Source organism: Phalaenopsis equestris, unplaced genomic scaffold, assembly GCF_001263595.1.
Source record: "Phalaenopsis equestris unplaced genomic scaffold, ASM126359v1 Scaffold000036, whole genome shotgun sequence".
Lineage (NCBI taxonomy): Eukaryota > Viridiplantae > Streptophyta > Magnoliopsida > Asparagales > Orchidaceae > Phalaenopsis > Phalaenopsis equestris.
In genome coordinates, this window is record NW_018164478.1 from 3780639 (window position 1) to 3806139 (window position 25501).

Here is a 25501-nt window from a genome sequence, read left to right on the forward strand (position 1 = left end):
CTCTGTGCTTGGACATGACCCTCTTCCCACTCTCTCGGCAGACACCTCGCCCCCCCAGCTTGCGTTTCACATCCAACTTGCGGGCTTGCGCTCACATGTCGTTTAACGCCTTAAAAAGCACACTCTTGTCAGAAAGCGGGACTCCTTTGTCATACATCGCTGGCAACATGTAGAGAGGACTCGAGATAAAGGAGTCCAAAGGGATTGAAGTGGTGCAGATTTCTCTTGTCTCAAAGCCTATTATTAATGTATTGGGTACAAAAATATAGGCAAGTCCATTATTACACAACAAATATTGTTTATTTATTTATTCATTCATTTATGTATAAGTGAAAACAATTATCTTGTCCTCAAGTACCAGACAGTTTCCGACGAGCAAGAGAGTCGGGGAACTAATTATGTATACAAAAGAATGTGTCTACACAAATCTCAAAGCAGATGGGCGGCCCAAGAAGGAAGTACGACCGATCACTCGAAGTAATGAATGATTGTTTCTAGATGAGTTGCGATGAATATCATATTTCACCTGAACAATCGATAGAAGATGACAAAAGGAAGTCCATCAGGACGTTATCAGCCTTCAAAATGATCGATGAGGAGAACTCTTTCGAACCAAGACCTGTCAAACGATGGAAAATTTTTTTTTAACTCTTTCGAACCAAGACCTGTCAAACGATGGAAAAATCTTATCTATTGAATATGTCTCAAGCTTTATTATATACAAACGACCTTGTATATTTCCAAAAAACCTCCCCTGAAAGGTTAATAAATATGGGACTAATATGTATTTTTTGTAATATTGAGACCTATAATTATAAATAGGGGCCCCTATTATGAATAAAATATACCTTTGCTCTTTTACTCTCTATTTTTCTTTCTCTTAAATTACTTCATAATAGAACATTCCATTCTTTGGGTATGTTCTCGGACATTCTTGGATCCAAAAGAATATAAAATCATTTTAATAATATTAAATAGGCTTCTATAAACACTTCAAATCTTAAAAATTAAGAGTCAGACTATCATCAATTAATTTATGCGACTTGTTAAATAAAGTGAATAAAAGGCACATTTTTCGGTGTCGTTTTTCTAAATTTGACTGCAAAATGATGTTAATAAAGCGAGTTTCGTTATTTAGGTATGATGAATATTAGTTAAAAGGGATAAGAAGGAAGTTGACTGGCATTGAGCTATTCAGTCCAAACTCAAAGAGTCCAGAAAGTTGATTTGTAGGGTTTTGGACATGTGTTGAGAGAAGCTCCGAAAATTTCACCTCCCCTCTCTATTTCTATTTCGATTCCTATTCCTATTCCTATTCCCGTTCCTTGCGGGCCTTGTCCCTAATCCGAACCCGCAACCCGGGGTCTCTTTCTGCTTCTCGTCTTCTCGTATTCTGCTATTTCCCCGCATGATTTATTAGGAGCGAGACGTCGACGTTTTCTTCAGGCTTCGGCTCTCATCTCGCAACGCTGATTGATGCAGATCACAACCATGTCGTCGTCCTCGGCGGCGGCGGCAGGGGGACTCAAGATCTGTTTTAACGCGCACTGTAAGGAGGCTTTAACGGAGCAAACTCGCCGTAAGGGATGGCGTCTGCGTTCAGGCGAGTTTGCCGAGCTCTGCGACCGCTGCCAGTATGCACGCGCACCCCTTCCTCCTCTAGTCTTTCACGCCTTTTTTTAACGATTTTTTTTTTAATTTATTTTTTGGCTTTTTCATGAACTTTATGCCTTGTTATTGTTGCAAACGTCCTAGTGAATTGATTTTGTTCGTTGAAGAATTTTGCTATTTTTGGGGTCTATTTGGACAGCGAGTCACGGGACTTATTTAGCATGCATTCCTTAGTTGTTGAACTAGATTTGACTGAGAGTCTTCGTGGTCAATCGGAATGCATGCTAAATAATGCTTTTGTTTTCTGGTCTGTGTCAATTAATTTTGAATTATGGTTTTGGTTTCTGTATTGGCAAAAGAGCTGTATATGTAGCGAGTGATCATATATATATATATATAAGTGAAGATTTGGAACTGGTTGTGTTGACATTCGTTGTTTCTTAACTTTGCACGATTGCAGCTCTACTTTTGATCAAGGTAACTTCTGTGAGACGTACCATTTAGATGCTGCTGGGTGGAGGAAGTGCGAGTCGTGTGGCAAGGTGAGAAGCCTAGTTTCTGCGTTGTATTTATTTGTTGGGAGTTTTTTGCTTGCTGGTTTTGCTTCTCAATTGCTAATTGGAAATATGCTATCTTTGATTGAATATTCTGTTTATTACATTGCTATTTATAGTCGAGCTTGAACCTCTTTCTGCAGAGGATTCACTGCGGCTGCATAGTTTCAGTACCTGCTTATATGCTTCTGGATGTGGGAGGAGTTGAGTGTTTGGGTTGTGCTAGGAAGGCTTACTCAGCGGTACTCCCTAAACTACTACTCTGTTAGTACCCGAAGGCTTAATTGATTGGCTCCACTACCAAACATTCATATTAATTATCCTTTTTTTTCTGGTTATTTACATTTTTTTAATCTTTTTTCTGAACGAGTTTTGCCGATGGTGTTGTAAGGACTCTCATTGGCCATCTTCTTATTGGTTTGGTTTAAATTTTCATTGAAACGAACAATTCAAATAACCGAAAATTCGAAATTAAATAGAGGATTCATGAAATTAAATATATGATTCTTGATCTTTATTCACAACCAAGCTTTCGACTAACAACTAAATCTTGGTTTGTTTATAACCCAATCTTTAAAATTGCGCACTTGGGTATTGATACATTTTTCGTTTGTGAGGTGAAGCATAAGCCTTTAGGGCATTTTGAGGGGTAAGCCTTAAATTTAAGAAATTGCGTAAATTAATAAATATTGTATAAACTATGAGGTCTGAAGTAAGAGATAATATATTAACATTCTAATTTATTAACACATTAAAAAGTAGTACAACATTCTAAGTAAATAAAAATTAATAACTTTCATAAAATTAGATGTAACACATTATTATCATAATATCCAAATTATAAAACAAGATGGGCTATGCATACATAAAACTATCAGACTGAGCTAAGATATTAAAATAATATACTAAAACATTAAAATAAGTTCAACATTAATCTTTCTTTTTCACTTGAATTACCACCCAACTTAAAGCGAGAATATAACAATTTATTAACATTTTGAATTTTTAAATTTAAGATATTACTCTCTTAATAGATTTGAATTAGAATTATTGGCATAATAAATTGTTTATCTCGTGTCTCATCCTTAGTCATATTTATTATTTTTTTATTTTTCCATTCTTTATTATCTTTAATCCCAGTTATCTTTTATTTTTTATGAATAATCATCCATAAAAATATTAATTAAAATAATAGCTATATTGATAGTTAGGATTTCAACCACATAAGCTTTTATGGTAATCTTTTTCTTTTATTTTTTATTATTTTTTGTGTGAGGTGTGAAGGCTAATAAACGAGGTGTATTGATATTATTTTTAATTTATTTTAAAAAATTACATATAGCTTTAAAAATTTGAGGCGTTTTTGAAGGTTAGGCATGGTCGAGGCATGCCTCTACCCGGGTGAGGTATACACCTCACCTTAGGACAATGAAGCATAAGCTTCATTGCCATTTCTTTTTGTACAAAGCGTTGAGACGGGGCTCAAGGTGCACCTCATATTGCACAATTTTAAACAAGATCATGATCAAACCGTTTAAAACGAATTTAATTTTGGTTTGATTTTATGAAAATTTTGATTGGATCAATTTTTTGGATTTCGGGTTTCAGTTGCAAGCAACTTGATCAATTTGATAACCGATCTATCCAAACTGATTGCATACTCGCTCCTTTTGGTGAGATCTCTACTACCATGTTACCAGTCAATGGGAGCTACTTACTGTAGAAGGAAACTAGTTTGTGATATTGGACATATATTTGAAGCCATGTTAAGATTTCTTCTGCTAAACTATGGAGGATACTTCATTGTAAAATACTATACTCTATTGCAAAGCCTATGGCAAGAGATGGACCATTATCAATTCATTCAAATAGCATGCAACAAAAATGCATATTTTTTTTTAAAATATTGTCAAAAAATTGAGTATATGTTTTTTTTATTGTATTTGAACTTTTGCATTCAATAAAAAGCATTCAATCTTTTGCCTTTGATTAGCATGCAATTGGTCTTAGCTTAGTGGTTGAGAGTTTAATCTTTCAACAAAGAGATCTTTGTTCAAGTCCTTACGTATGCGGTTGCGTGCTTTTGCTATTAAATTTACATTCAATAAATTCAAACCTATCCCCCTTAACTCACCCATCAACTTGGCTTCATTTCTCATGACGATGTGCTTTGAAAAATTTTTCCTCGGCCTCCTTCAAAGATGAATATGAGAATTTTACATTGAGACTCAAGGTCAAAGTTTTAGAAGACAGACGAGACTGTGGATACGAAACTGCCCATAGATTTCATTCTCATTTCGCGAGGATTTTAATATTTGAGATTCAAGGTTTCCCATAAATGCATGTCTCTGTTGTTAATTACCCCTCCTTATAAAAGGGTCTCACTTTCTATTAAGACTAATCATTAGTGCGATCGTTATTTAGCGTATGGTTATAATAATTAGGGTTTTAAATTGTGAATTTTATCATTGTGAATTTAGAGCTGATGGTGGTGAGAATGATAACTAACCTGATCAAGATCTCATGATGACTGATTTACTTAATCAGTTCAGGTAGTTAACCTAACCTAATAGAACGATTCTTGTCAGTAGCCATAGCCTACTGAGTCCAATGAGAGTTTATAGACTTGGGATGAATGTTTGCTTAAATGGATAAAATCAAGTAGACTTTAGTTTTTAGAGGGGTTTTTGCCCTATTGAGTATACCTTATGATTCAAAATTCAATGATGAAGAAAATTATTAGGTATTATGTGAGCTACAACCGTGATTATAATATAGTGAATTTTACTAGCGAAGTTACGTGATTAGAGGGTTTTAGTTGTAACTATTTCATTTGTGAAGCCTATTGACTAGACTACGTGGACAAATGATTTGGGTTATGTTTTTTTTAACATAAGATAATTTTAAAAATGAATGCAGTAGTACACTTAATATGATATTTGCTCATTTTGAGCTTGGTTTAACATCAAATCTTTCACCCTTAACAAATAGCTGTGAAGGGTGGATGTGGTTTGCTTTTAACTTTAAGTGGTAGATTTTTGCTTGAATATTTTGAGATTTGTAGCTTGAAATGTTGATTTTATAAATAGCCATTATCGATTGAAATTTGTAATCAACACGACCATCATAAGATATTTGAATAATGCCGAACATTATCAGCTCTGTTGTGTTTATAAAGGATTTGACTCGAGGCTAAATTAATTGATTTTATTTAAATATTTTTCTGAACTTAATTAAAAAAAATATACATCTCCGGTTGACATTTATTTTCAACATGACAATTATTGATGTTTTTAAAATACTTGAATTATTCATATTTTTTATTTAATTAAAGCATCTCATTTGAATATCATTAAAGAATCATTACTGTCAACTTCAGTCTTTGTGAGGGGGATTAGACTGGCCAGTGAGAGCTCAATTTTGTCAATTTTCAATCCTTATTAGGAGGAGGACCAAAGTGGTCAAGTAGGGGGCATAGTCTTATTTACTTTGATTTTTGTTTGTAAGGGTATTATATCGACTAAAACGGGAACTTATGACGTTGTCTTATGACTCACTTGAGAGCATGCAACACTTAATGGTTTTTCGATTTGATTCCGAAAAAGATAATTTTATATAATTTAAATATAATTGTATGCTATGGAAAGCATCTTTGATTTGAACATAAATTATTTGAGCCCATGCATCATTCTCTTAAACTTAAATTTAGTTGGAATGATTGATGGAGCATATGTGAGTAAGTTTTCATTTTAAGCCTGGATTCGACAACGAAACAAGCGATCTTGATTTTTATAGTGTATTTTTAGGGTCTGTTTACAGCTTATCCAACTTATGCTGATGGCTTATCCAGCTTCTGCTGATAAGCAGTTTATTCTGATAATCTGCTGATGACCAGTTGATCCGGATAATTTGACTGGCTGTTTGGTTTGTGCGTTTGGAAAATAACTGATTCTGGTTAAATGATCATTCTGCTCATGTTTTGAATAAGCTGTTTAGCTGTTTGGTTCATGCGTTTTGTAAACAATTTATTTATAGATTTTTTAGTTAAATGAACAATCTGTCACGCAGAATTTGTAATTTTCTCAACAAAACGACAATATCTGCTTTTTTGCTATTTTACAACTAATTAAACACATTTAATACATATAGACTGTCAAACAACAAAACGACAATATCTGCTTTTTTGCTATTTTATAACTAATTAAACGCATTTAATACATATAGACTGTCAAAATTTTTTTCAACAAATTTACCAACTTTCTTAATGCAATCATAAATGAGAGATAAAAGTGAAGATTGAAAAACATGAAAATATTCTTAAAATTAAATTGTACAAAATGTTTAGACATGAAAATATAAAATATTTATCACTTAAATATTTCGAATCGCATCACAGAAACACAATTACCTAAACAGAAGTGAAATACACCTTAACACACTAATTTATACTATAATGAGACAAAAAAAACATGTTAAAATTAAAAGAAAAAAATTATAATGTTGACTTTAAAATGTAGTAGCATATCACGACCCATGCTGCCTTGCTCTGACACTCCAGAACCCTGAGTAAACCTGCCCGACTGGGATATCGTAGAATTGGAAGCACTCGAATCAGAAGCGGTGTTCTGAAATTGTGATACTGACGAACTCCGAGCAGTTATGTCCATTCTATCAGTTATGGAAAATGGATAAATGACAATTCTATCCCTAGTTTGGATAAACTGTCTAGCTGTTTGATTTGTGCGTTTGGAAAACAACTGATTCTCTATTCACTTCGGCAACCTTTAAATTGACAGACTCAACAATTTCAACTCTTACAATCATTTGATCATAAATCTTATCCATAAAATGTTTTTTCAATTGAAGTTTGTACTATCGGTTATGGAAGAATCAACTGGAATATCTAGACTGAGGTTTTAGGATACATATTCCCCAAAGAAATAATAACAACATAACATACAATGATAGCTAATGAAATAAAACTATTACTGCCACAAGATGGCAAATTCTTACCCAAAGGTGTGCAATATAAACGGGAAAGAACTAAGGTAGAACGAGTAAAGATATCACATACCGGTGTAATCTTTTCTAATTTTTTCTTCTTTGGGTTTAGAACATCTTCTGGTTTCCCCTCAAACACATCAAAAGAAAAGCCATATAAATCAAAATGCACAGATGATAAAAGATCGCCGAGAATGCATAGACAGGAAATTTATCATAAGGTTTTATGTTCAAACATAACTCATGAAGCTGCTGAAGCCAAACGAAAAAAAATAACTCTATGATGTACCCAGTAGACCTTTCTAATATGGGCCATTTACATACATACCACCCATTTCTTATGTATTTATATATCTAACTCCTGCAAATTATGCATCTGCTGAATAAATTTGAAGGTCTACAGACCCTTAGGCCAATGTCGGTTTAAAGTATTTGATTGAACAAATGAAAATGAAAAGAAAACAGAAATGGTAAATAAGTCATAGCAATAGAGTTATTAATTCATATAAGAAGGCGACATCTAAGCCATAGCAATGACTTCATTTTTTCAGGAGGTTGGAAAGGGAATAGTTTATAGAAACATTCTTTTGTTTGAGACCATTGATAGTAAGTCTAATGCTCAACCAAGTGAAATAGGCTGGAAAGAAAGCCATCCAAATTATCACAAAAAAGAAAGCCATCCAATTATAAAATGCAAGCATAACTGAAGCTTCAAGATGTTGAAATTAAAATGCAAGCATAACTTTGATCTTGCAGACCATATTACCTATATAAAATGCAAGCATTAAAAAAAAGAAGCTTCACGATGTTGGGGGCAGTTTTTCCTTTTCCGGAGACATCGAAACAGAGCCTGAAAACACCATTGGGTGATGCGTTCATTAGTGATGCAGGTTTCACCTCCACAGCTCCAGCTCCAACCACGCTAATCTTTTCGAGACTGAAGAAGTAGAAGGTGTCTGGATAGCCGGGGAGCAATGGAGTGGTAACGACCCCATTGGAGCTGACTGGAACAACAACGTTTGAACCGAAGTTAAACGGCTAGGGTACGGGAGTTGCGAACGAGAACGAGGGTACGGTGATGCGAAAGATAACCAGGGCACCGAAGTAACAATGCGAACGAAAACGCGGCCCGCGGGGGTCATCCTAGGGGTCGCGTGTTTCACAAATGCAAAACTTCGTTTTTGAATAAGCTGACAAAAAATGCGAACCAAACAGTAAGATGGCGTTTTCAATAAGCTGACAAAAAATGCGAACCAAACAGTAAGACGGCGTTTTCAAAACGCCGCACGCACTTATAAGCTGTCCCAAACGGGTCCTTAGACTCTTTTCAATCTTCTTACATTCAACTTATGACTTCTTGAATTTTCAATGTTTGTTAAGGATTAGTTTGCGCTCATTGATGAGAATTCAAGAACGCTACAAATAGCTATTTGATTCATGTTCTTGTTTGTAAGCGAATCATTGAATCTTTTGTATGTCTTGCGCATATCTTGTTTACATTCAATCTATTCTGTTGAGGTGATTTACATAATAGTTTCAAGTTTTGATTTTATTCTTAATTTATACTTTAAGAGTCTTTATTTTTATTACACTTAATCCAAATAAATCCAATTCGATTATTGTGTTAGCGACATTTAAACAAAATTTTGGTAGCCTCTTAATGTCATCCCTAGAGGGGGCTACTTTGGGAGAGCTCGACATGCCGACTGCGTGAGGAAAAGCCCATATAAGTGACACGAGAGCTTCCTCGGATCGTGACATTGTATCTACTGCAGTGTCGCAGATACATTATTGCAACAATCACAGTAACCGCGATCCAACCCTTCTCCCCCTTTTTCTTTCATTTTCCATGAGATCTTCTATTATAAATCCTTGTCTATTATATTACTTTCTTTTTATTCTATTTCTTAATTGAAAGCATTGCCTAATATAAGTCATAATCTCTCTTATATATATAGACTATTTTTCTTAGAAAAGGAAGTTTTTGATGATTGCTGGTTTCAGTTACTACCCCTGAGGCATTCTTCCTCTTTAGGTGTTGTACCCAATGGTGAGAAGGTTAGCCGTAGCTTGTCCCCTACGAGACATTTTATCTTTCCGCAATCTTTTGTGCTGCCGGTTGCCTCGTCCTATCACCCGCCAGTTTGTTTCCCTCACTGCCAAACTCCCTCCAGCCCTTCCAGAACCTGCCATAAGCCCTCCCAACCCATCTTAACCTGACCACAACCCTCCAAGGCCTTCCCCCATCCTAGTGTAGTCGTTTCCAGCTCTTCCCAACGCTGTAGCAGCCCGTACTGAGCAGCCAGCAGCTGCCGCAGCTCCCTCCATCAAATCTACTTGCTATCATAACCCTTTTTGGAGTCTATGTTGTGCCTTTCTGCTTTTATTGTTGTTTTGTTGTCATTATTTCATGTTTTCAAGCGTAGTGTCTGCAATCCTTTTAATTTCAACAATAATAGTTGTTTTTCGTTGTGGTTTGGGCTTTCTTCGATATCAATAAGTGGTTTGGAATACAATCTAAAATCTTCATCCCATCACATTAAAAAAGACGTGCATGAGTCTTTGAACCTGTACAAGAAAATATGGGAACATAGATATCCTTGCCGCTTTAGAACAACTAAAATGGATATTTATATTTACATTTTTTTTATAATTAATTTTTTAATTTTTATTCTGATTACTCTACTCAGATTCTATCAGTTTGAATTTCAACAGGCTTCCTGTGCCATATCCTCTTAGAAGAATATTTCAGGTAAGCTGAGCCCACTGTGCTAAAAAAAACATATGGGTGACTTGCACTTTGGCCTAAAATATTCGTCCTACTACGTTAAGAAATGTTTGTATGAGTTTTCGCACCTATGATTTCTTGAATTTTCAATGTTTGTTAAGGATTAGTATGCGCTTATTGATGAGAATTCAAGTACATTACAAATAGCTATTTGATTCATGTTCTTGTTTGTAAGTGAATCGTTGAATTATTTGTGTCCCGTGCAGATTTTATTTACATTCGATCTATTCTGTTGAGGTAATTACATAATAGCTTCAAGTCTCGATTATTAAAAAAGATGCGCATGTCTTTGAACTCGCAAAAAATATGTGAACATAGATTTCTTCGTCTCTTTAGAAAAACTAAAATGAATATTTATATTGCGTTTTTTTTAATATAATTAATTCACAATTTTACTTTTCATTATGATTACTCTACTCAGGTTCTATCAGTCTGAATTTCACCAGCTTCCTATGTCATATCCTCTTGGAAGTATATTCCAGGAAAGCTGAGCCTGCCCACTATGCTAAGAAAATGCATATGGGTGGCTTGCACTATAGCCTAAAGTATTCGTCCTACTCCGCTAAGAAATGTGTGTATGAGTTTTCACACTTGTATAAAAAATATAAAATATATATGCTTTTCTTACCACGTTAAGAAAAATACGTATGGGTACTTATTTGACAGTCAGATGTCATCATCGTCTTCGCCAAATTAAGAAAAGCTTGTACGAGAGTTTCACTTGCATGAAAAACACTAAAAAATAAAATATTCACCCGCAACCCTAATATAAGTGTGTATGAGCAGTCAATTAGAATGGTTCGAGAAGCTCACATTCTCATTATACCCTCACACAGAAGACACCAAAATGCGAGGGGATAACGAGTTTTTGGCACAATCAAGATACAAATCACCTTACTCACCTCCTCTCTCTCTCTCTGTGTGGAAAGCAAAATAGCTGGAGCTGGAAAGTTGGCCAGAGGGAAGCTGTGTGGAGGCGCTAGTAGCGGTATTAATTAGGGAGTTAGGAAGCTGTTAAGTTAGGCGCTAATAGTAGTGTGAGTTAGGCGCTAATAGGGTTGGTTGGGGTACTGCGGTTCAATTAAAGAGAATGGAGGGGTTTTGGAAGCTGTTGAATTAGAGAGTTAGGAACAAAGGAGTGGAGGAAGCAGGCATACTGGGCCCGATTGCTGTAAGGATAGGAAGAGGCAGTGAGGTGGTGGTTTCAGGTGGCAAAGGTAATCAGGTCAGTGTAGCAGGTAGCTTACAACGACACGAAGTAGACTAAATGGAGTGGCTATTGGGAATGGAAGTGTGCAAGCTGTGTGCCTGAGCGAGAGGCTACAACTATGAGGTTGCTGCAGCGAGGAGTGTGATTGCGGCTTAATGTGTGTGAGAACAAAACAAGAAAAAAAGGAAAAAAAAAAGACTCGAGCATAAGCATTACGAAAGGGTGACCGGGATCTACTATAAATGGGGAAAGGACCCAGCAAGTGTGACGGGTGGTGTAGAAGGATTGTTAGCTCGTGGTTCTCTCTGAATAGGTTGAACTTATGAGGGAGAGGAGAGATGGATTTGAAGTTTAGAATTTTAGGTGGCTGTTGTAATATGAGAAAGGGTTATGCAATCATGGCAAATGAATAGAGTAAAGTATTGCAGTTGGAAGTTCACGCTAGGAGAGAAGGTAGTTTTGGCTTGGTTTGGGCAGGAGGAAGAAAGGCAAGTTGGTACCGGATGCAACAGTGAGTTACTTGATGTTGAGATGGGGATTCCTTGGCTAAGAGCATAGATGGGATAGCTCGGGATGGAAGAATAGGATGAGGTGCATTGACGGTTTCACATGTTTGAAGGGAGGAAGAAGAAGACGAGATGGGAGAGCGCAACGTAATTTATAAGAAAGGTCCTTTGCCAATTCATAATCTCGTTCCTGCTTCCATTGAACCTATATTACTCCCACTAGGGTAATATAGTTTCTTTAGCTTCTGTTCATCATTTTCATTTAATTATTTATTATTATTATTATTTTTGTTTATACACTGTGCCATTGTTGGGTCCCAAACCCCGGATGTGAAAAAGTGGAGGGTTGTGTTAGGTAGTCGACAACGCGTGCAAAATTTGTCTAAAATTCACGTAAATCCTTATGATCATTGTGTTGATACGCCATATTATAAAATTTCCAGTTAAATAAATTTTGTTTTTGGCTACTTGAATTATTCCATTCATTTTTTATGAACCCTTTTGTTTGGGGATTAACCATGCATTCCATGAAATTTAAATAATTAAATAGTTTCTAGTGTAGTCTTCCAGTAGGTCATGCTTTGTATCACAATCATTTTAAGTCCAATAACCATTTGGATCATTCTTTTGTCACATCCCATTTGGCCTCAGTAAAATGTGAGATGTAACAGAAAAACAATTCTGTCAGACTTAGTTTTAGTCAACAACCATCCTAACTTTTACAAATCATGTCCGAGCTAGTGGAACTTACTCTCTACATCGTCATAAAATATGCACTATTCTTCAAACTTATAGATCCATTATAATGGTTAATGCGAAGTGTGCTAATTAAATCATTGAAGTGGACAACCGAGCAACTAATTAATTTCATATAATCTATATGATTCTTTTGGAGTAAATCCAAAATTATTTATATAATCTATATGATTCTTTTGGAGTAAATCCAAAATTATTTGCGCTAAACTAAGGCACATGATAAAATGGAGTCACTAACTACGGCTTAACCTGCTTAATTCCTTTGCCTGAAATAATATTTATAATATTTGACTAGCTAACCACTTGGTGGGATAAATACTTCTAATACATGAATCAGAACATATGAACAAAATTAATACAATATAAGTTGATCTTTTAAACTTACATGAACATTATTAATCATAAATATAACCAGCTTAGTGTAATAATTATAAATCAGCATATGTTTTAATTGTGAAATAAGTAAATGATATAATCATATGCAACCAGCATAACTATTTGCAGGAGAACAAGATACATTCTTCAAGCATCAAAGCATTGTTGTTATGAAATTGCTTGTTTTACTTTCATTTTGTTTTCATTCTCATTATTCAAGTCTTAGAAGTGTTATATGATGTATGTATGTGCTTTGATATGTTTATATCATTCGATCCTTATCCTAGTCATAATAACAATTATTAGGTTATATAAGTGTGTATGAGCAGTCAATTAGAATGGTTCGAGAAGCTCACATTCTCATTATACCCTCACACAGAAGACACCAAAATGCGAGGGGATAACGAGTTTTTGGCACAATCAAGATACAAATCACCTTACTCACCTCCTCTCTCTCTCTCTGTGTGGAAAGCAAAATAGCTGGAGCTGGAAAGTTGGCCAGAGGGAAGCTGTGTGGAGGCGCTACAACTTATTGAATAATCTGCTGATAAGCTGATTAAAAATAATCTGCCGATAGGCTAGGTGCAGTGGGTTTTACAAATTTTTATTTTTTTGGAAAAATCAGAATGTTGTCAGAAAGTTGTCACTGCATCTAGATAAGTGCGATGTGAAAACGTTGTTTTCGGCGTTTTGAAAATGCATAAGCTGCCAAAACACAGTTTACCCAAACAGGCCAAGTGCGTTTTCAAAACACCACCGCACCAAATGAGCTGTCCCAAATGGACCCTTAGTCCAACATGATAATTACCAATGGTCCCTCAATTGAATGTTGAATCATATCATACCTTTTTTAAGTTGGTAACAAGTTTTTGGCTTTTATTAAGGCTTACATCGTTAGAAAATTTTTCTCTTCTTGCACTATTCATCACCATTTGTCAAACTATCCCACATTTATGATCTTTCAGAGGCTTCCTTTATTTTTAACGTCATTTTAATAAGCATTTAAAATTTCTTGAGATTGATGTTCAACAAGTATCAATTAATATGTAAAGAGGCATTCATTTGCAATATTTGAAATAATATATGAATATTTGAATTTGCATGCTGTATCATAAAACTTACACAATATAAAATAATGGAGTAAGTGCTAAAATTGTCTCCTGACTATTTACATGTGGTCACTTTAGTCCCATTTTGGTCCCAAAATCTATGAAAGTGCCAAATTAGTCCTTAGACTCTTTTAGTATGCGCTGCAATTGCCCCCAAAGAGGACAATTTTGGCCCTTATTAAAATAGTGTTGGATTAAATTGACACTTTTATCTACTCTGGGACTAAAATGAATCTCGACAATAAGTGAAAGGACCATTTGGTAGGAGAATAGGAGCAATGCATTAGAATCTTTGTAATATGACCGATCATTGAAATGCTTAGTATAAGAAAATTTCTATTTATATGCACATATTGGATTAATGTAATAATAGAAATTTCAATCATTAGGTCTATGAATCATTTGTTCTCCATATTAGTGGTTGAGTATATGATCACAAATCTTGGGTTAACCTCATAGTAGATTTCCTCACGCCCACCACCTTGGAACCATGATCTTTTTATACAATATGTTAGCATTATTAAAATTAATTTCCGACTTAATGAATTTCTCTATCAAAGAATCTTATAAAAAAAATCTCAGTAAGATTTTCACTTGCTCAAGTCTGACTTTTGATTACAATTGAGCCTAAGCCTTCTACTTATTTTCTTCTTCTTCTCTTCTTCAGCCCTTTTCGACTCTTTTCCCCCTCAATTTCTTGTGGGACAGAAGGTTTTACAAGAAAATGAACGGAATAAGGTAGTGCTCAAGGCTATTGTAAGAATTTATATATTGTATTTAAATAAAAAATTAATTTATGTAAACCTTAATTCCCTTTACCTATCTCAATTGTCTTAAAAAAACAACCGTTGCATGTTAGTATAAATGGAAAAAAGGGAATGCTGCTGGACAATAACACTTGCTAAGGAAATTAAATAAGTAGATAATGCATAAATTTTAAGAGAAAATCTGATTATACCCTTTAATATTCTTGAGCATTTCATCTTTTCCCTCTTTTTTCTGAATTGAGCTATCTTTTAATCAATTGATGATTGTGATAGTTTAGCTTATTTCTTTTACTTCTTTATCTCTACATTTTCAAATGAATTTTCAGAAATCTTCAAGAAATGTTATACTGCCAATTATTTCAGTATTTGAATTTTATATGAAGCTACTTGAACTTTGCTTGGCTGTCTTCATCAATTAATTTTGTCATCTTCGAAAGGTTTTAATATTTCTTTTCACACTGTCATTCTCATTTTGTGGCACTAATATTTATTCAATAGGCCGAGTTGAATTGTCATCAAACATGGTGGAGATTTTGACTTGATGAATCAAAGTTTCTTTCTACAGGTTCCAACTCAAGTTTGTTCACCTTCGGTGGTTCTTTCTCCGCTAGTGTTGGAGAAATCAAAAGAATGTACAATCAAGAACTGGAACCAAGGTTCTGGTTCGTTTCCAGGACAGTGGCGTCACCCATCGAACATATGGAATTCATCCACTATCCAATCTGACTTGCACCAACGGCTGTCATATGAGTTTGATAGGCCATCTAATTCTGAGAAATTGTTAGCTGGAGCAAGCTCTTCTATTTCTTTACAGGAGAAGAAGCCCGAAGGCCTTCCTGGAAGAATTGGATTAAGTGGCCTAAACCATGTTCCCCGGAATAGATATGGTAAAGAAAATGCTAGCCTTACATGCAGTTTCAATGCTCGGTTACTGATGGACTGTACCATTGTTTAAAATGTAGGAAACAATTGTCCAACTTCTACAAGAAAAGGGATGATGTCAGATGCTTCTGCTAGTTCCTCTAAAGTTAACTTTGAGACTTGTCAAAGTTCATCCGGAAAATCATCATCCTCCATCATACCAGTGGGAGAATCAACATCTTTACTAATTAGCCTAACTACTCCTCTCTCTTCTTTGAATGACATAAGTGATCCAATCAGGGCCACAACGAATCATCCACAGCATAAAGCAATTCCTTCTCCATTCTCTAAACAAAATTATCCCAACCCTATAAACAGTTCTCACTCTGGAGAATCACAAGCTCAGACTTGCAATGGAAGAGGCCGGTTGGATCCAAGGGCACACTCTCATTTACTTCCTCGATATTGGCCTCGAATCACAGATCAAGAACTACAACAAATATCTGGAGAGTATCCACGACATTTTTTGCCACCATTAAATCTCTTATGCATGATGGTGTTAGTTTCTTTTAATTTAGCTCAATATTTCTTAACCTGTGTAAGTTCAAATTCGGTTGTCACGCCTCTTTTTGAAAAGATGCTTAGTGCAAGTGATGCAGGTCGTATTGGACGGTTAGTGCTGCCAAAAAAATGTGCTGAGGTTAGTTCTAAAGTAGTGTTAGACTTTTTTATCATCATTTTTGAAAACCTTATCAACTGAAATCTGACGGTTACATTGTTGTTGTTGTTTGTTTTTTGTGATTTTGTCGTATAATGCATGGGCTCTTAATTACATTTGGTTGGTGTAGATTTTATTGGGAGAGAAAAATAATTATTCCTTTTCAATTACATAGAAATTGGTTACAAAATAATTATATTGGGATGAACATCACATTAGAAAATTAATAAAATCAGCCAGAACATCTTCTGAGAAAAGAAGGAAACATGAATTATAGCATACCAAAAATTTTAACTTCTAGAAATAGAAAATACCAATGATTGAATATACTAAAAATAAAATCTTCTTAAAAAATCAACACCCCCTCAAGTTGGAGCATACATATCTATCATGTCCAACTTGTCTACAAGGAGCTCAAAATTAGGTCTAAATAATCCTTTGATGAATGTATCCGCTATTTGTTAAACAGTAGAAGTAAATGATATGCAAATAGCTTCACAATCATTATTCTCTTTTATCGAGTGTCTGTCAATCTCTACATGCTTTGTGTGGTCATGCTACATTAGATTTTTCGCAATGCTTATGGTTGTTTTGTTGTCACAGTATAACTTCACTATCATGCTTACCAGTATCTACAACACTTCAAGAAAGCTTTTCAACCATAACATCTCACATGCTCCATTAGCCATAGTCTTATATTTTGCCTCAACACTATTCTTTGAAACATCTGTTACTTATATCTCCATGTAACCAAATTTCCTCACACATAGGTGCAGTATCCATAAGTTGATCTCGTATCATAACTAAGTCTACCCAATCTGCATTAGTGCACACCTCTATGATCTTTTGTGTGGAATTCTTAAAGAGTAAGCCTTGACTTGGTATACCTTTTAGATATATATGAGAATTCAATTAACTTTTTCAAGGTGTAACATAGGGAGAATGCATAAATTGACTTACCAAATTTACAACAAAGACAATATCTGGCTTTGTATGTGATAAGTATATCTAACTTTTTTTTATTAATTTTTGATATCTAATTATATTCACTGAATCACCTTCCTTCCCATCTCCTAGTTTCTAATTGGGTTCAATTGGAGTGTTTGCAAGTCTACACCCACTCATCCCAATTTCCTTGAGAAGATTAATAGCATTACTTCCGTTGGGAGAACAATTTCTTTCTTTGATCAGCAAACTTCATGCTAAGGAAATATCTTAGAGATCTTAAGTCAATGGTTTCAAAACAGAAGATAGGAAAGTCTTCATGATACATGAGCTAACCCAAACAACAATAGGAAAATAAAATATTATAGTTCAATTCAAAATAAGAAATTGCAATCTCACAAATGGAAATAGAAATAACAACAGACACGACTCATAAAGTCAACTTGGGGTATGTTCCCAGGATGGTGGTGGTCGACTAGCTGGATTGGGAGGGTGATTGTTGGTTGGAATGTTTAGAGAAATGGTTGTAGCAAGTAGGGGCTTCAAAAGGGCTGTTTTGGGGACTATAGTGAGTGTAGGACGGCTGGGAGAGCTCGGAGGACAGCAGGTTGGCTATTTCGAGTGATGGCTGTGACAGGGGATTGCAGCAAGGGGTAGCAAGATGGAGTCTGGAACACTGATGACAGTAGGTATGGAGGGCTGGAACAACATCAACAACAAAAGTGGAGGGCTGGAACGACGATGACAACGAGGATGGACAACTAGAACTGGGATGGGGGATGCGGTGGATTGCTGGATAGCAAAAGGAGGGCTACCCTGTGTGGCGACAATGAGAAAAATAGTTTGAGGACAAGGAAACTGCAACAAAGTTGTTTTGGGGACTACAATGAGTTTAGGGCGGTTGGGAGAGCTCAGAGGACAGAAGGTTAGCTGTTTCGAGTGACGGCGGTGAGGGGAAAGGAGATTTCAGCAAGGGGGACTACTATTGTTTGACGACAAGAAGGGGCTTCAGTTGGGTTGTTTTGGGGACAGGGAGTATAGGGCGGCTGGGAGAGCTCGGAGGACAACAGGTTGGTTGTATCCAGTGATAGCTGTGAGGGGAAAGGGGATTGTAGCAAGGGCAGCAAGATAGAGGGCTGGAACACCGATGATAGCGGTTATGGAGGGCTGGAACAGCAGCAGCAGTAAAAGGGGAGGGCTGAAACGATGATGGCAGTGAGGATGGACAACTGGAACTGCGATGGGGATGCTGTGGATTGTTGGACAACAAAAGGAGGGCTACGTTGAGCGGCGGCAATGAGGAAAATAGTTTTGAGGACAAGGAAACTGCAGCAGGGTTATTTTGGGGACTACAGTGAGTGTAGGGCGTTTGGTAGAGCTCGGAGGACAACAAGTTGACTGTTTCGAGTGACGGTAGTGAGGGGAAAGGGGATTGTGGCAAGGGGGGCCGTTATTGTTTGACGACAAGTAGGGGCTTCAGGAGGGCTGTTTTGGGGACTTCAGTGAGTGTAGGGCTGGGAGAGCTCGGACGACAACATGTTGGCTGTTTCGAGTGACGGTTGTGAGGGGAAAGGGGATTGCAACAAGGGGAAGCAAGATGGAGGTCTGGAACATCGATGGCAGCGGGTATGGAGGGCTGGAACAACAACAACAACAAAAGGGGAGGGCTTGAACGACGATGGCAGCGAGGACGGACAACTGGAACTGCGATGGGGACAGCAAAAGGAGAGCTACCCTGAGCGGCGACAATGAGGAAAATAGTTTGACGACAAAGAAACTACAGTAAAACAACAAATAGAGGCTGTTCCAGGCTTTGTATTAAGGAAGGGGTGGGCAGGAGCGATGTGAGGAGGATGCGAAAGAGAATAGGGAAGATAATTACCACCTCAGGAGCGAGATATAGCCGAAAAATGATCTAAATCTTTAGATACAACCCTGGAAGGGAAAAAAATGTGCCAGCGATTGTCCTGATACAAAACACACAAAAAAAATAGCCCTAGACTCCTATGAAAGCAAATATATAGTAATAGGATAATTATGAGTTGCCCAAGAGGACCGACCGACTCCTCACAACAATCGGGTTGCTGCTTCGTTCACGGGACTTCTGTGTTGGGAACAGGGGGAGCGTCCACGTTAGTCTCTCGGTGTTGGGGGATTTTCGACCTCATTTGTTAAAGTTTCTGTCTCATAATAGTTATGTCAACCCGTTGAAAGTTGTTGCTAGCTCCCAACATGTCACTCCTGTAGGCGTTGTCATCCCAAAGCGCATTTTAATAGAATAAATATTCATTCACTTTTGACATAACTTGAGTTGGAGCTGCATAACAATATAGATTCCCACAAGCTGAATCTTAAGCAATCAAATTTACAATCAGCTTTTTTCAATCGTAATTGTCCAAGTGTATTTATTAAACAACTATGTAGGAGGAATCAACTATGACAAGCTAGACCACACTGAAGTGTAACCACTCGGAAGAGACATCTTCTTCTTTAAAGGGACCCTAAATCCCACTGTAGGATGTTCTTCTCTGCAAAGCTCTTAAAACATTTTCCAACACCGCGGGTCATCCTTCTCATTTGACTATATGTTAGTGAGTATACCGTTGAACTGAATTGAATATCCAAATGAATCCACATGATCTTCCAAAAGTAGTTCAAAAGCTCGTATCTCTGATATATATTGTACCTCCTTCAGTATGTGCAACTTAGGAGGTAGGCTATGTATCTGCGAATTCTGAAAACCGTTTATATGTGTTTGTTCTGTGTCTAGTATTTGCTCCTCAAACTTACGATCGACATCCAATGCCATTCCTACTGATGCTCCTTGCAACATTTGCAAAAAGATAGTTTGGGGAACCAAAATCTTATCCTCTGCACTAATACTCATTACCTCAAACTCCCTTCTAGAACAACTACTTTTAATTCAGTTGAAGTCACTCTCATGGGGACAACTAAATTTTCCTCGTCGGCTGGAAGTTGAGAATCCTCTCTGAAATCTTCATCTTCTCCTGGATCATTGTTTATTTTTTAACCGCTCTCTAATCAATTAAACTTATCATTTTCTTGGTTGTGCAATTTGATTCATTATGCCCAATCCGTGCCATTCTTCCTGATTGGGACGAATTTCAGAATGCAGATTGATTCCACTCGTTCTCCACTCTAATCTAGTATATCTTCAGGCGGGGTCAGCTTGAATGCTCTGATAGATGCACTCTTGCTGTTTGATCTTGGGGTTGAACTCTACCTTTAAGATGTGGTGATGATCCGGTGATGTCTCTCCATTTTTTGAACTTTGAAGTTAGAATCCGAACATCCTGTTTATAAAGAATTGGGAGGTTCTGTTGCTGCATTTCTTATTTCATTTTTGACTAGATAATAATTTTACTCTTTCCTTCTCGTTGTCGAAGGCTTTTTAAGTTTTCTCACCAGTGAGATGCATTTTTCCTTAACTTGCTGGTGGTTTGTTTCATCTTTCCGTACGGTGGGACATCCCGACACTCGATGACACATTCCAACGTTTAGAGCCACTCTATGAACTCCTCTAGGTCCATGTGACCATCAAAATAACAAATTCAAATTTACTTCAAAATCTTGGATCCTTCAATATTTCATGCCAAATCTTTGGGCTAGTGGTTATTCATCTCTGAAATCTAATTAAATTTGTGTGACCCCTCTTGATTCTCCATTCGAAGGCGGCAAGCCTCCATTTCGTTTTGGGGATTTTCCATTGCATATCCTTTCTAGAAACCTTCGAAACACCTCTGTGTATTTCTCATAAGTCACATCGTGTCCTTTTTCGTACATATCATGGTTTCAACAATTATCCCTTGAGCGGTGTGATTAGGGTTTGAGTGTGGGTAGATGGAAAGAGGTGTGAAAGGGTTATGTGGGTTGAGAGAAAATGTTTGGGTAGAAATAGGGTTAAGTGTTGACAAATGCTAGATACTTTAAGATATGACTAGGGTTATGCTAGCTTTGATACCAAATGATATTGGAGTTAACCTAAATAACAATAGAAAAATCAAATATTATAGTTGAATTCAAGATAATGAAATACAATCTCACAAATATGAATAAAAATAGCAACATACACAACAGAAACTCAAGTTTAGGTTCATTCTCAGGATGTTGGTGGTCGGCTAGGTGGATTGAGAAGGGTGGTAGGCGGCTGGAATTGTTGGAGGATAGCGGTGGAAACAAGTAGGAACTTTTGGTAGTTTGATTTGGGGATTTGGTGAGTGTAGGGTGGCTGGGAGATCCGGGAGGACCACAGGTTGGCTGTTCTGATTGATGCATCAAGGGGAAAGGGGATTGTGGTAAAATGCAGCAAGATGGAGGTTTTTAACAATGATGACAGTGGGTATGGATAGTTGGAATAGCAATGACAGCGTAATGGGATGGCTGGAGCAACAATGATAACGAGGATGGATGGCTTGAATGATGACGAGACTGCAATGGACTGCCGAACAACAAAAGGAGGGCTGCCTTTGACGGCGACGTTGAGTAAATTGGCCTGATAGTGAGGAAATTGAAGGGAAACAACAAACAAAGGTTGTTTCAAGCGGTTGCATTAGTTATGGGGGTGGTCGAGAGCGATGTAGGGAGTATTCAAAAGAGAAAAGAAAAGATAAACACCGCATCAGGAGCGAGATATAACTGCAACACCGCTCAAAACATTGGATACAACTTTCGAAAGGAAAAAAAAGCCACAAGCTGTTCCAATATAAAACACACAAAAAACTTACCCTAGAATCGTACAAATATATAATAATATGATAACTAGAAGTGGCCCAAGAGGACCCGCTAACTTCTCAACTGGGACAAAACTTGGACCAATTTGATCTAGGTACAACTGCTGGGTCGTTGCTTTGTTCGTAGGACTCCAGTGCCCGGAGTGGTGCTCCCACGTCACTTCAAACGATTCATCTCATATACATCATTTCCAGTGAGATTAATATCATTCACTTGAACAATCAATATTACTATCTTTCGATGATTTGTCTGAAGAACATTTTATGATCTTTCTGCCCATGAGTATACTCCCAACTTTTAACAAATAGTATAAATATCTTAAGCCATTCTTATGGTGACTGTTTCAACCTATATAAGGATATTTTTAGTTTACATGTTTGGGGGCCAATTTTCTCATTAAATCTCAGATGTGCATCATATACATTTCTTCCTCCAAGTCCTCATTGTTTAGTTTACATGTTTGGGGGCCAATTTTCTCATTACATCATATACATTTCTTCCTCCAAGTCCTCATTTAGGAAGACATTCTTTATATTAAACTTTTGTATTGGCCAATCAAGATTAGCTGCAAGTGGCCGAATAACCCTTACAAAGTTTTATTGTGACTTGAGTGTTTCTCTCTAAATAATCAATTTCATAAGTTTGAATAATTCCCTTAGCAACGTATTTAGTCTTATAATATTCTAAAGAACTATCAAAATTGTACTTGATGGTAAACGCCCATTTATATCTGTCAGTTGTCATTCCTCTAGGTAGATTAACCACTTTCAATGTGCCATTTTTTTCAAGAACTTTCAGCTCCTTGAAAACAATCTCTTTTGTTTAGAGATTTTTTAAAGCATCTTGCACATTACTAGGACTGTCCATATGCGATAATTGTGAGTTTGAAGTATAAGAAGTGGGTGAGGTTTTCATATGACATTAAATGAGACGATGGATGTTGGGTGCAAGATTTTTCTCCAATGGAGAGGATTGATTCATTAGACTTAAGATTCAAACTAGGCTCAGATTCAAGACTAGAAGACTCAGAATTTAAAGATGAAGTGGACTGAACACGGGTAAGTTATTAGTGAGGGCGTTAATTTGTTTTGTAGATTCTGGTCAGTGCGAAGGATTTGCAAACTCTTTTTTTTTGAAATACCCTCTACCGCGAGTAGTCAACATCAAACGATACGACTATCGTAGTTTTTTTTCTTATATCTTCTTTATTATGAACATGAGATGTGATTACGGGAACTTCAATATTACTCGATGCACTCTTCTGATATAATATCGCTTGAGTTTTCCGGTTGAACAATCAAGATTGAGGATATACTATTTTGAGAGTCATCGATTTAAAAAAAAAATTCTTAAAGTCAATAGTAACATCTTTTTTCTGTTCTCTTCTTTGAAAATCAAGTGGGAAAAGAAGATTGTAATTTAAGAAAGGTGACATATATGGTAATAAATGTTTTTTTTTATGAGAATTGAGATCAAAATATTTATACCCTTTTTGGTTTGGTGCATAACCAACAAAAGCATATTTTTTGTCTTCAATTTTAAAATTATTATGAAGCAGTGCAATCAAATTTTTTTAGAGGTGGGAAGATAAGAGTTGATTCTTTGGAATTTTTTTAGAAAGATGTTTTAAAGTTTAAAGCATTTTTGGGGGTTCTATTTATGATAAGTGCAGTAGTGAGAACATCTTTAACCTAAAGATATTTAGGTACTTGATTGGTAAATAGTAATGCTCGAGTTATTTCAAATATGTGTTTGTTTTGTCTTTCAATACTAATTTGTCGTGGAGTTTCGACACAAGAGTTTTGATGAATTATTCCTTTTTGAGAAAGAATTGACCCAATGTATTTTTGAAATACTCTTGGTTATTATCGCTCTATAATATCTGAATGAATGTTTGAAATTGCCTATCATAGTTAAAAAATTTTCAAAAATTATTTCTACATCAGATTTTCTTCCATTAAATATATCCAACTTAATCTAGTGTGATCATCAGTAAAAGTCACAAACCAATTTTCCCTAGAATATGTAAGGTTTTTATAAGGACCACATATATCACTATGAATCAAAATAAATGTTGTAGTTGGTTTGTATAATTGTGGAGAAAATGATATACGGTGTCGTTTAACAAGCTGATAAACTTCACATTGAAACAAAGACATTTTTATTCGAAAATAATTTGGAAAACAAGTATTTTAGATACTAAAAATTAGGATAACCTAATCTATAATACCATAACATAATTTCATTGCCTTTAGAAATATAAAGAAAATTTAAACCAATACTTTCACATTGTTTTTTCAAGTCAAGTCATCATCAAAATAGTAGAGTACATCTTTTTCCTACACTGCCAATTATTCTTCTTGTGATTAATTTCTGAAATGCATAGTAAGAAGAAGATAAGTTAGCTTGACATTTATGATCAATAATTTTACTAATGGACAAAAAATTACCCGATAGATTAGGAACATGAAGAACATCATTAAAAGTTAACAACGATGGGAGTTTAAGAGTTCCTATTCCGACAATTGCTGAGAGGAAACCATAAATAATTTTGATCTTTTTATTGCTTGCCCAAGGTATATATGAAGAAGATAATTACGTCGGAATCAATTATTAAAAAATAAAATAAATTAAAAAGAACACCTCACAAAGTAGTGACCAAAGAGTTGCCCTTTTGTACTAACGAGCAGAACAGAGTCAAGAGAATTTTGGAGATTGAAAGGATTTGTGCGAGTACTCTAATTGTTCATTGGGGAAAGGGGTTGCATTCGATTTAGCAGGCAGCTCATGAGATTCTTCAACGATGGCTTGATATGCTCGACCTTCACACATGGATTTTCATTTTTAATTTGCAGGTTTGCCATGAGGCTTCCAACATGTTTCTTTCATGTGTCATGTTTTTTTGTAATGCTCGCATCATGATTTTTTTTACCTTCTTTGTCAGTATCAACTCCGTTTTACACAAGCCGAGTTCATCTATTCAATGTTAACTGATGATTGAACAGACACAACAGCAACAAGCCTTTATCCCACTAAGTGGGGTCGACTACATGAATCCTTTTTCTCCATTGTGTCCTATTGAGTGTCATTTTTCGTTTTAACTCCAACATATTAAGATCATTTTTAATACAATATGCCCAAATCTTTTTAAGGTCTACCTCTATCTTCATAACATAAGTGGAATATACACATCTATTCCCCTACAAGATCATCAAATGATCGACGTTTAGTGTGACCAAACCATCTAAGACGACTTTCTCTAATTTTGTCCTTCACAAGAGCTACACCAACCCTATTACGGATATATTCATTTCACATTTTGTCTCTAAGTGTAAAGCCACTCATCCACGTAATCATTCTCATCTTGGCAAGACTTAACTTATTATAATGCTTCTCTTTTAAAGGCCAACATTCAACGCCATAGAGAATTGCAGGTCTCACCACCCTCTTATAAAATTTTCCTTTCAGTCTAAGCGGTACTTTTCTATCACCCAATAGACCCGAAGCATTCCTCCACTTCAACCAACCAACTTGAATTCTACTATTAA

At 36.1% G+C, this 25501-nt stretch overlaps 1 protein-coding gene across 1 annotated transcript in view; it reads left to right on the top strand.

Annotated features, from left to right (window-relative positions):
• Positions 1-1295: 1295 nt before the first annotated feature.
• The window catches only part of LOC110018769 (B3 domain-containing protein Os07g0563300-like), a gene marked incomplete at its 5' end in the record, with an annotated part of 141079 nt that continues 116873 nt past the window's right edge, over positions 1296-25501 (top strand). Inside the window, 6 exon segments of the mRNA XM_020716201.1 lie at positions 1296-1634; positions 2072-2153; positions 2309-2407; positions 15243-15564; positions 15640-16048; positions 16142-16238. Of these exon segments, the coding sequence (XP_020571860.1) occupies positions 1477-1634; positions 2072-2153; positions 2309-2407; positions 15243-15564; positions 15640-16048; positions 16142-16238 (1167 nt within the window).